The sequence below is a fragment of the Octopus bimaculoides genome, chromosome 3 (assembly GCF_046866305.1).
Source record: "Octopus bimaculoides isolate indiv1 chromosome 3, ASM4686630v1, whole genome shotgun sequence".
NCBI lineage: Eukaryota > Metazoa > Mollusca > Cephalopoda > Octopoda > Octopodidae > Octopus > Octopus bimaculoides.
Genome location: NC_142930.1, coordinates 154,176,876 through 154,190,135, shown reverse-complemented (window position 1 = coordinate 154,190,135; position 13,260 = coordinate 154,176,876). Strand labels below are relative to the sequence as shown.

The 13,260-nt window shown below is 34.3% G+C and overlaps 1 protein-coding gene across 1 annotated transcript in view; it reads right to left on the bottom strand.

The window, feature by feature from the left end:
• Nucleotides 1-215: 215 nt before the first annotated feature.
• LOC106869250 (uncharacterized) overlaps nucleotides 216-13,260 on the bottom strand; it is a 70,898-nt gene continuing 57,853 nt past the window's right edge. The window contains exons 14-21 of the mRNA XM_089349821.1: nucleotides 12,908-13,007; nucleotides 12,172-12,377; nucleotides 11,977-12,050; nucleotides 9,695-9,793; nucleotides 8,201-8,391; nucleotides 7,029-7,216; nucleotides 5,640-5,933; nucleotides 216-3,775 (exon numbers count right to left, since the gene is read on the bottom strand). Of these exons, the coding sequence (XP_089205947.1) occupies nucleotides 2,574-3,775; nucleotides 5,640-5,933; nucleotides 7,029-7,216; nucleotides 8,201-8,391; nucleotides 9,695-9,793; nucleotides 11,977-12,050; nucleotides 12,172-12,377; nucleotides 12,908-13,007 (2,354 nt within the window). The 3' untranslated portion in view covers nucleotides 216-2,573. The remainder of the gene's footprint in view (nucleotides 3,776-5,639; nucleotides 5,934-7,028; nucleotides 7,217-8,200; nucleotides 8,392-9,694; nucleotides 9,794-11,976; nucleotides 12,051-12,171; nucleotides 12,378-12,907; nucleotides 13,008-13,260) is intronic.

Below are 13,260 nucleotides of genomic sequence, written 5' to 3'. Positions count from 1 at the left end.
ATTTTCTATTTTTTTAATACTGCAAGGAGATCATCATCATTTCCAGAAACATAAGAAAACCCACACAGACTTCCCAGATAATGATTGGCATCATAAACATCACCTGGCCACTCTAAGATAGAAATCTCAAAAAAATATTTTTGAGTAATTAGTAAAGATAAATTTATGAGGAAAAAAAGTTTTAGAGCTGCCGTAATAAAAAAAAAAAAAAAAGCTTTGTGAAGCGAATTAATTTCTAGAAACAAAAACAATACTCGTATCATTTAGCCTCTAATATTACTGCTAAAACTGCTATTTCATAATTTTATTTAACAATTTCATCAGTGAAATAAATGTCAAACTTAGACATACTTTTCATGTTAAGAAATAAAAGGAATGACATAGAAAACACATGACAGAGAGAAATGGAATTCTTAATGCCAGCTTACTCCCCAATATGGGAAAACTAGATTATCTTTCACCTGTAATAAATCAGATGAAATCTAAATTACTGATAGAAGGCAATAAGATAAAATAGAGATTCTATCACTCTACAAATCTTTTAACATGATTTCATTTTGAAAAGACTTGTTTATGAAATAGTCAAACAATTTTTACATAAAACATATTCCAAACAGAGTAAAAGACTGAAGACGAGATTTTACATCAGTAAACACTAAGTTTGAGGATAGAACCTTTAACTATGCTTTTAATTCTCAATGCTTGTGTGTGTGTGTGTGTACACACACATGAAAGACAGGGTAAAGGCTCAGAGTTAGTCACATAAACAACTAAATTTATCACTGTAGTGGTACAAAGGAGAAAAAAACAGACTATAAAATCAACTTTTTTGGCTCCTGTAATGATATATAGAAAAGCATTTAAAATCCAGCGTTAACACATATTAACCCTTTAGTGTTTAAACCGGCCATATCAGGCCAAAATTGTCTTCCTGTTTTATGCTCAAACCAGCCAGCTCTGACCTCTCACACCTACCCTACAAAGTCATTCTAAAAATGAACAGGGACATCATTAAAATCTCAGAGTTACAAGATGCTGTACAATTAATTCAAAATAATGTAATTAAACAGGCTTTACATTTGACAGAGTAATCTGAATGCTAAAGGGTTAAAATAATTATATAACTTTTGAGGGTCAATTACCATAAGAAATACATTTATTGTCTAAAGACCTATGTCCAAAGAGTTTACGTTGCTAACTGGGATACAACTGAAAGGTGGAGCCTTTAATTTTATACTGATTCCATTTAAGCAATAACTTTCCATAAAATAGCTAACACTAAATATAGTTCCAGATTTTAAAATCAATGTGGAAAATGTTGAAATACATTGGAATGTTTTCTTTCATAATTTATTGTTTTATAACCTGCTTAGAACAGAAACCAGACATTCTGTGATGCTTGTCCCCTAACCTACCGTCAGTAGCAATCTACAATCACATAACAAACATATGATTAAGCACAGTATATTTATTGACCATCTTAAAATAAGCAAAGAAGAAAACTAATGATAAACTAATATAAGTACCAGTAATTTAGTTACTTGGTAGCAATAAATAAAACTAGGCCAAACAACAAAACAATAACACCAGAATTAAAATAATACACACAAGAGAAATCAAAGGTTTAAAATTTCTGAGGAACTATAAAGTACTTATAACATGTGGAATCATTGACCAAAAGCTTGAAATAACTGATATGAGGTTTTTTAGTGAATGAGATCTTATTCAAATGAATAAAACTAGAAAGGGATGAGATCTATTTCTTTACTCAATATCATTTGGAAAAATATAAATGATAATAATAATAATGCTTGTGTTGATTTTAGAAGACTTCTTAGAAGATTTCGAAAATTAGTTTACATATATTTCAAAACATCTTTTTTTGTATCTACAAAGACATTAGTTTTGGCTACATATTCAAATAATAAATTTTATCTAAAACAAGTGAACAAGACCTATGGGTAACACAAAAAGGGAAAAAACCCCACCAAAATATGAAACTTTTCCATTGATTAGGGTGACAGTTGAGGCCTTTTCAAATTACAAAACCAAATTAAAACATTTTTCTTAACTTGACAGGTTATTTTCTAAACCTAAAATAATGTGCTTATTCTATCTTGCATAGTATATTGGCATTTCTCTGAACCTAGAAGACATAGCAGCAATTGTGCACATTATAAAAACTAACCTTTCGCTTTAATGATCAAAACAATTAACAAATTGAAATAAAACTGAGATAACAGAATAAAAGTGGATTATATATGACATGTTTCAATAAATATTTCAAAGTTAGTGAAACATATGATAGGTGCATCTAGAAAATTACGAATACATAGAAAGGAATTGCCAGTACAAGTCTTTTCTAATCTTGACATAGCAAAATGCATTTCTGACAATTACAAATTGAAATTCAGGAATTTATATCCTCTTTTCTCCTTCTTGTTATATTATGACATAAAAGTTAAGAAAATAAGGATTTGGGTAGCAGAAAAGAATGTAAATAAAAACTGAAAACACTATCATTTGTGAAAGCTGCTTGAAAAAAAACACAGAATTGTTTAAGACTTTCAAGATTAAAGTAAAGATGAAAGAGTTTGTGAGTGTGAGAGACTGGGCTCAGAAGTGTTGGTCCTTGGATTCAGGTTATCAGGATTATTATTATTGTTATTATTATTACTATTATTGATTGGTGCTTGATTCATAATTGAAGGAGAGAAAGTGGGGAGGGGGTTATAGCCAGAATTTTCAATTGGAGATTGTCCTGACTTTTTATTTGTCAACATGTGTGGAGATAGCATGTTGCTATAATTGTAATTAGGTATGTTGTATAAGCTCTGTTGTTGAAGGTTAGGTAGAGAAGGACTGAAATTGGAAGAAGACATATTCAGGTTAGAGGCAGAAGAGAGCCCAGAATTAGAAACAGGAATAGGTGAAATCTGAGGCTGTCGATGCCCTTGATGTTGGTGGTGATTTTCAGATTGTGGAATTGATGAAAACGTTGGCAGAAGTGAATGGGTTGAAAAGTCATTTGAGCCAATTTGCTGGGGATCAACAGTACAACTGTTATTGCTAGCACTGTTTCCCATTTCTACAACTTGTGCCAGTTTGGGAGATGACCTAACATATGAATCAGAGTTATATGGTGACTGAGATGAAATATTAATGTTTGATGTATTCGTGGTAGTCTGCAATGGCATATTATCAATCATGGCAGGTAAATCTAAAGCAGGTGAATGGATGAATGAAGATGAAGATTTATTTGGAATATCAGTATTGCTGCAGTTGTCAGTAGAGCTACTGCTCACATTCAAGGTGGTGGGAGCATTAATGATTCCCTCTGATTCATTGTCCATTTTACCTTCGTCATCACTAATGATGCAAATATCATTATCTTTTTGCAGAGACATTTGTTTTTGGAGTGATGTAGCTGGAAGAGACAATGAATGAGAACCCAATTGGTGTGTGGATGATGGAAAAGATTTGTTGCGATCAGAAGCTTGAGAGTCAACTGGAAAATGAGATAGCTGTTGACTTGATGGTGACTGAATCATATGCTGAGGTAGCATACTATTAAAATTACTATTCCCTACATTGGAATTCCTATTACTCAGAGCTTTAGGAAAGTATCCAGATTGAAACTGTGGTTTTAAAGATCGTAGATAATTTAAATAATCTGGGTAATTTGAAGAATTTGTCGCTTCGGTATTGTTGCTATTTATTATTTGATTATTAGGTCTGCTTTCAAGAAAGCTTAGAGAATTCTTTCCAGAAGCATCTGAAAAAAAAAAAAAAAAATAGAAATTGGGTTTAATTAAAATAACAATAATGCAAATAATTTAAAACATTTTAAAATACCATTAACATTAGAATTCCAATTTACAATATGTAGTTGAATTTACTTCCACATTTTAGTTTCAAAATTTAAGTTTAATTTGAATGGAACACAGTTTATTTTATGGATGGTATAAAACGACTATTCTTTTCTAAAAATATAACAACTATAAATTTTCCCAATCCTCTAGAGCTATGCCATATAAAGTGTCCCATTATGTCTCAAAGTTCATCAAGCAGAGATCTATAAAATACATGACAGATTGAAATACATACTGAGGTCAGTATGATCAATTAAATTTTTGAAGGTGATATCCCAGCATGGCGACAGTCAAAAGACTAAATCAAGTAAAATAATGTTTAAAGACTTTAATGGCTTCAAATTTCAGGTAATTGATTACTAACTACTAGTTCAAAATTTCGTATTGAACCTCCATTCTATACGATAACACTGTATGTACTTGACAGCCAACAATTAAACAATTGTAATTTGAAGTCGAACGGATAAAAAGATGTCCAGATTTCTTTAAAAATTATTGTGCAAAATATTCTGAGTAAAAGTAATTTTTCACCACAACAAAACACACACAAACAAGTGTCTCTGTGGTAACTTGAGCTACTTCAAATAGCAGCCAAATCTCTCTTAAAACACACCCTTTCATCAAAAGAAAGACACAGATTTACAGTATTTCCGGAAGAAGAAAAAAGATTGCGATAGGTCTGCTACATCAGAGGTAGCTCTAGGCTACACAAAGCACAAACATATTTCACATTAAAAGATTATCTACTAAACAATACTAATAAAGTTGACAGTATATCTTCAAAGTTTCATTCCCTGGTAAAACTCCAAACATTTTCCCATTATGCACTATGTAAGACATAAAAATTGTTCAGGCAGAGTTGCCTCCATTAGCTAAAGACCACAAAATTGTGCAGCCAGATGTGATTTTTGCAAGGTTATTTTTGTAGTAAAAAAGAATTGTTGTGCTAAAAACATACTTTATTTGATAGCCGAAAAGATTACCAAATCTTTTGAACTGTCATACGTCAAAATTGGCAACTCAGTTTTCATATAGATAAGGACACACACACACACACACAAAACTAGGTTTTATTGTGTGAAAGGTTGATAGTAGCAATAGAGACATTACTCTCCCTCTATCACCTTTTAACAAAATTATTTATTAGGAAACAGTAGAACAATTAACAACATAATAAAAATAAGTTTTATTTTGGTGATGCTTGGCTTTACAAATCCTGTATCATTCAGCCTAGCAGCCGCTGGTTAACTTCTAATCGGCATCTAGATATTAAGAGCTTCATGCCAGAGGAGCGAGTAGTTGTCACGTCGAAAGCATCGTGCTAAAAAGGCTTGGAAAGCACGCAAAGCGCTTTAAGTACTGGTTTACTACGCATGCGCACTCGAGGGGCTTCCGGAAAGACAAGTCTCTTGCGCAAGAGTAGATTGTACTTCCTTAATGGTGGCCATAATTTCGCGCCACTACAATGATATAAGATTAAGAAATGAATATATTCTCTTCCAAGTCAACTACAAAGTTGTTCCATCTCTTCTTTTCTACAAACTTTACCTCAGCCCACCATATTTTATCAGTTAAACTGCTGGACTGATCAGTTATGGCTTTCAGACCATTGTATTTTGTACCTTGAGAAAGGCACATACGTTCAAGCAAAGAGTCAAGCTTAAAAAAATTGACCCACCAATGAAGTTAGAATGTTTGAAAAAAAAATTTAAAAAAAGGATTATACCAAATAATTTTTTAAAAAAAGCAATAAGTAAAATATATTACTGTTGTTTGATCCTAAATTGCTTGAACTGACACCAATATTAGTGAGGTTGCCAGAACTTGTAGCGGCGGATGTTGTAGGTAAAGCTGGTGGTAAGAGAAGATCAGATAAACTTGTTGGAGGTGTTTGGCTGGTTGTGGTTGAAGTGGCTGGTGGTTTGGAGCGAACAGCAAAGATCTTGCCCTTATTTGTTCGAATGTATACCCCTCTCGGTGTTTTAATTACATGTATTTGCTGTCCAGCTGGGATAACATCTGGATATGATGAATTATTATTGGATCCAGGAAGCATAATATCTATAAAAGGAAAAAAAAGAAAAAAAAAAGACAAAAACCAAAATCAGGAATGAAGGACGAGGCAGATATGGGAAAGAATGAAAGTGATACTAAATTTTGTATCTTTTATACAGGAACTTTGAATGTGTAAACCAATGCATAATAAAAACTGAAATGGTTTAAATATCTGCCATTCAAGCATGAGAAAAAACACACAAAAAGAAATAAAACAAAACTGAAGATAATTATTACATAAATAAAAAATCTTATATATAATAAATAAATATTTGAAAATAAGTCAAAAGTAAAAATATGAATTCCTTGAAGTTGCTTCTGTGTCATGTAAATCTAGAATGAGTAGGTTTATGATTAAAACCATTCCAGCCATGATTATTCAGCCCTCTTAGACATTTCATATCTAGGACTATATTATCCAATGTGTCCTTCCCTTCTCAGGGCAATGGAATGTTATCTGAGGGACAGCTGGCTACTATTTCTGGTAGATTGAGCAGCCATATTGTAACTCCATTAGTTTGTAGGGACAACTGCTGCTTTTGTTTGACAAAATATTTATAACAACATAAAGGCATTTTGACATAAGGTCTAGAAACAACATTATCTGTTTAGCTCTCATAAACATTTTTCTAAAGACTATATCCCACTTTTGTGATCAATCAAATGTCTCAACTAAATTTGTCAACTCCTTTACTATCTCAATTATAGGAAATGCAACCAGGTCTAAATTGTAAGATATGAAGCATTTAATTTTAACAGCCAACTGATATAGCTATGTTATACTATTTTTGTATCCATGCATCTTTTTCATTAAAAAAATAGCTTAAAATTTAATTTCATGTCATAGCAAACTACTTCCAAATACTATTCTATGTGCTGAAATGAACAAGAATGTCACTGAAAAAGATTGTTAGAAGAGAGTTCTCTACGTTCATAAACTACCACCTACAGAGACAGCATATACAAACAATGGCCATAAATTAAACTAAGACACTGATCAACCAACTGTAATTATTTATTTCATCTGGTAAAAATGAAGATTAAAACCACATGAAAATGATTTGCTATCAGTTTTAGATTATTAACAGTCACAAAATATACCTGTAGTAGTGACAATTTGATGTACTGATACACCTGGTCTGACTACTTTCACTTGTTGTCCTGATACAGTAGAACGCAACATCTGATTGAGTGGGAAATTAACTTGAGGAAGTGACATTGGTACAGGAGTTGATATAATTGGTTTGACACTTGCAACTGGTCGTTCACCTGCTTGCATATTATTTGGCCTGAAATTAACAGAAATTATACCATTTTTTAAAATTTTTACTATTTTTCATTTTTAACAGAATTTCTTTACAGCTTTAATTTATGATTTTTAACTATTGTTTTGAAACTATTGCATGGCAATGTGGTTACAGAATAACAATGGAAATCAAACTCATGTCTCTTGGTTAGAGTCCTAGTACATTACCTTTATGTTTAAATGTAGTACTATTCCCTTCATGGGACTGTCACATTAAGTTGACAGCATACAACTACTTCATCATAACACTACTGCATAAATCTCCCAGAGAGATTTAGAAATGTATTATTTCTAAATTTGAAATCAGTGAATGTATTTCACTATAATTATTATATGTTTACAAGAGCTTGACAGGCATCTTTGGCTAGCAAGTCATGCTACTCCAGACTGATGACGAACAAAGACTCAGAAACATGTCTCTGGATGCAGGCTTGGCTGGGTGGAGGTGCTTGTCTCCCCCTCGTAAACATAAGGACACAGGAAATGTGTCAAGGCCGACAGGAAGCAGTGTAGCTTCCTAGGTCTAAACAACAGTAGTATTATTCCCTTCATGGGACTGTCACACTAAGTTGAAAGCATACACCACTGCATAAATCTCCCTGAGAGATTTAGAAATGTATTATTTCTAATTCAAACTTTGTACGAGTCCATACCTCGTAGAATTGAAGCTGTAATTACTGCCAAAGTCACTCCTACCCCATATTAAAATAAATGTTTGAAATTTTAAGGTGTTTCCATTATTTTGTCCAACCCCTGTATATGTTTGTGTGTCTGTGTTTGCACCTCCTATCATCGTTCGACAACCGATGTTGGTGTGTTTACGTCCCCACAACTTAACATTTTAGCACAAAAGACTGATAGAATAAGTCCTGGGGTCAATCTGTTCGACTAAAGGCAGTGCTCCAGCATGGTCGCAGTCAAATGACCGAGACAAAAGAATATACAAACACAAAAAAACAGTACTTACCATGGCCCAGGACCTTGATAATATTGTGTCGACTGCCCTGGCTTAGGATAATACATGGTATAAGATTGTCGACTGTAATTCAAATTCATTTTCTTCTCCATAACATAACCCTGTTTAGCAAGTTGCTTTTCTTTCTTGGTTAATCGTAGACTTTTTTGGTCTAACAGCAAAGATTCATGAGTGAATGGTTCCTATAATAAAAATTTAAATAATGCTTTGAGGAATATTTGAAGGTATTAGTATAAATTCATACATACTTCATCTTGAAAATAATATTCATCTTTAATGTCTGTACCATAAGAATTCAGAAAATGATGATGATGATGATGATGATAGTGAAACTTCAAGAGACATGAAATAAATTATCCTGAATGGTGGAACTTGAAGCCGATAAAGCTATAAATAACAGGTAAAATACTGGGTTAAAAATCCGTTGAATGGACTATGCGACTGAGACGTGGTCCTCTGATCCATCAAGTGGGCAGTAACTCTGAATAAGAACAAATTTGGACCGTAATGTCACATCCAACCCATGCCAGCATAAAAGGCAGAATGCAACTGCTGATGGTGGTGGTGGGAATGATGGAGCACTCCGTCGGTTACGACGACGAGGGTCCCAGCTGATACGATCAACGGAACAGCCTGCTCATGAAATTAAGGTGCAAGTGACTGAGCAATCCACAGACACGTGTAGCCCTAGCGTAGTTCTCAGGGAGATTCAGCGTGACACAGAGTATGACAAGGCCGGCCCTTTGAAATAAGGTACTGCTCATTTTTGCCAGATGAGTGGACTGGAGCAACGTGAAATAAAGTGTCTTGCTCAAGGACACAACGCGTCGCCGGGAATTGAACTCTCGACCTTACGATCGTGAGCCAAGTGCCCTAACCACTAAGCCACGTGCCTTCGCGGTGGGAATGATGATGATAGTGTAAACAATAATTTTGAGTTAAGTATTAAACAATGTTGTCTTTTTTTATAATTTATTTTACCTAAAATAGCTGACACTCGTTTTAAGATAATGATATTTCATACTCATAACACCCAAGAAAAGAAATAAGAACGATGGACTAATGTCCAAAATACTGATTACAAAGCCAGCAGTTTCAAGGGCAGGAGCAAATGAATTACATTGACCTCAATCTTCAACTGGTGCTTATTTTATTGACCTTAAGAAAATGAAAGGCAAAGTCACCTCGGTGGAATTTTAAGTCAGAACATGGAAGATGGATGAAATGCTGCTAAGCATTACGCCCAGTATGCTAACGATTCTGCCAGCTAGTTGCTTTACTAATGTCCAAAATATTAAGGCATTTTCTCTTTCCATTAAAGCATTAAGCTTATAGCCTATTTATTAAAACTTGCTTACCTTGTGTTGTTGCGCATGCACAAACACAATCATCACCACCCAAATCTAATCCAATCTTTCAATAACTAAGGGGGGGCTTATTGAAAACTCATTACTTCATTATAAACTGTTAATATAATAAACTTACCTTTGTCAGCCATTTTCCATTTTTTTCAAGGACAGATTGCAGAACAGAATCGCCATCACTATTAAAGTTATCCAACTTAACTTCAGGTAAGTCTTGGTCCTATTTCAAAGCATTGTAAATACAAGTGGTTTAGAAATAAGTTTCAAATTATCAACTGTTATTTATTTATTTTGTATTACAAGTTGTTTTCAACTAGTCTGCTACATTTCTGACAGCAACACTGACAAGACAATTTTACAGTTTCTTACATTTATATCCTTTACTGATAAACACTAGTCTTTTCTTATCACTGTAATCCAACAAAATATTTGTTAATTCCAGTTCTACCATTCCTGATAGCAGTGAATAAAGGTCCATGCAGCTGTGCAACTCAAGTTGAACAATCTCCACTAAGAGATTGTTCAACCTGAAATGGCAGCAAAATCTCATTTAACCCTTTAGGATTCATTTCTTTGTCAAATGTATTGCTTATTTATTCACATAGCTTTGTTTGTATTAGGTTGGCAACTAAGTTCCTGCAGTTTTTTTAAAATTCAAATTTTTTAAAAGGTTTAATAAAAAAAATAACAACTAATTGATCAATAATGTATTCACCCTTGTTGCTTACAACTTCTTCCCAACATTCAACTAGATTTTCAATACTTCGTTAGTGGAAATCACCCGATTTCGACTCGAAAAATTGATCGAACCAAGCTCTCAATTCTGCATCAGTATTGAATGAAACTCTGCACATAGCATTCGAAAGAAATCGAAAGAGGTGGAAATCCGTTGGTGCGAAATCAGGAGAGTATGGCAGGTGTGGCAGCCATGCGTTTGAATGGCTTCCTTGGTCATATTGGCGATATGAGGGCGGGCGTTGTCGTGCAGCAGAAGAACTCCATGCTGTCGATTAGGTCTTTTCTCTTGAATAACCGTGTTGAGTCATCCCATCTGTTGAACATAGAGTTCCGTTCAAGCAATTCGTAATGGATAATCCCTTTCCAGTCCCACCATACGCACAACATCGTTTTACGTGGATGAAGATCTTGTTTCACGCACAGTGTCGCTTGTTTACCAGGACTAAGCCATTCCTTATGCTGCTTCATATTGATGTACAGGCACCATTTTTTGTCACCAGTAACGATTCAGTAAAGAAATCGTTGCTTATGTCCATCAGTTGAGCGGTGACAAGCAAGCAAACCAGTAGAGATTGTGGCTCGTTGATTTTTGTTGTTGTCACTTAAAGCATGCAGAACCCATGCTCCATATTTCTGAACCTTTCCCAATGCTAAAGGGTTAAATTTCATCTTAGAAGGATGTCATGGACAAAGTTATTTCCTACCATATAAAAAGATGCTATGGTCATAGTTAGGGTACCTCTCATCATAGATCTGTTTGATCTGGAGCTAAACAACCACAAAATATGCACCACAGTTCTTGGATATAACAATGCTGGTGATACATTATGAGGAGCTGACACATCAAGCGTTTTGAGACTTCACTAATTTGGTTACCAACACTCTTTTTTAATACTGAGCATAAATAACTTGAATTTACTACAAATTTATCATTTTTAACCTAGAGTAGTTTAGAAGTTAAAAACAGACACAGTCACAGCATACATTTTTATATAAATACTAGGGTTGGTAAATATACAAACTCTGCTTGCAAAGACCTGTTGGGACAAGTGAAATCGTAATTGAACCATACTCGATGACTGGCACCTACGCCAGTGGAGCACTAACAGCACTGTCGAGCGTGTTCATTGCCAGAGCAGCTGTCTGGCTTCCATGCTAGTGGCCTGTAAATAGCACCATTTGAGCTGGTGGCATGTTAGAAAATCATTCGAGCGAGGTCGTTGCCAGTGCCGCTGGACTGGCTCCTGTGCAGGTGGCATGTAAAAAACAGCATTTTGAACATGGAAGTTGCTAGTACTGCCTGACTGACCCTCGTGGCGGTGGCACGTAAAATCACCTACTACACTCTCGGAGTGGTTGGCGTTAGGAAGGGCATCCAGCTGTAGAAACTCTGCCAGATCAGATTGGAGCCTGGTGCAGCCTTCTGGCTTGCCAGTCCTCAGTCAAATCGTCCAACCCATGCTAGCATGGGAAGTGGACGTTAAACGATGACAATGATGATGATAGATCATAAAAGAACATGTAGACGTTTGTTTTCTTTATTGCATCTGTTTTACAGACAATTAAAGAGCATTTTCAATTATCTGTTCATTTTATAAGGCACATTTTCAAAAAGAATATATTTTCCTACTTGGGAAACATGTTTAAGAAAAATAAAATACATACAACATAATGTAAGAGACTGTCAACTTGCTGTCTTGTGAACTGATTTTCTGGATTTAGCTCATCAACAACTCGATCTACAAATACAAAATCAGATTGCAAAAGGGAATCAATTAGGTATATAATAATAAAATTTTGTTAGTTTTGCAATTCTAAATAACACTAAAATCGTTCTGTCGTTTTTTTAAGCGAACTCACCTGACATGCCTTGCTTGTTTATTTGCCTATCATATATTTTTTTCTCCAAAGTATTGTCAGTTATTAGCCTGTATATGTAGGAATGCTTCTGTTGTCCATATCGATAAACACGACAAACAGCTTGACAATCGTGGCATGGATTCCAAGATGCATCAAAAATAACAACACGATTAGCTCCAATAAGATTTATACCAAGACATCCAGCTCTGTAAGAAATATCGAAATTTTTGTTATTAAATACATAGATATTTGGTAAAAATTTTCCTTTAAATATACTGATGCAGACATGGCTGTGTGGTTGAGAAGTTCACATGCATGTGTGTGTGTGTGTGTGTGTGTGTGTTTTGACATCACAGAATAGTTATAAAGGAGTTGCACCATCATACAAGAAGAGCCACTCATTTCCAGGCTTTTGTGTACACATGCCTAACTATGGAGGAATATTACCTTACTTGGAAAACAGGTGAGAGTTAAACAAAAAGGGCAGCTGGCTGTAGAAAATATGCCTCAAAAACAATTCCATCTGACTCATGCAGGTATGGAAAAAGTGGATGTTAAGATTATGATAATGATTGCTACACAAGATAATTATAATTTCCTAGCAATCTTGTCTAAAAAATAATTTATGATTGGCGTTTTGTGAACGTATTTGAAACTGTTTTTCTACTTGCTGTGATATTGATTTTTGTTAAATATGAAGAGACATATGTTGAGTAAAGCAAATTAAAACTCTTACCTCGTTGACAATAAAAATAGCCAAACTCTATTATTATCAGGAGAATTAAACTGGTTGATCAATTTCTCTCGTTCTGCAGCAGAAGTACTGCCGTCCAGTCCTTAAAATTAAAAAAAAAAAAAAAAAAAAATCAATGCTTGTTTTATATTAGTTTCACACATCAAATATAAGAATGGTTTTAGTTTCTATTTCATCAAAAGTAACTTGGCTTTGAAATGAGTGGCTCAACTTCAAAAATTCACTAGATGTGTAATGTGAGTGAGCATGAATGATAGAACGGAAATGAGCTGGGAGAGAAAATCTGGATTAAAAAGGAATCATGTTGTTGTTGGCACTCCGTCACTTACGACGTC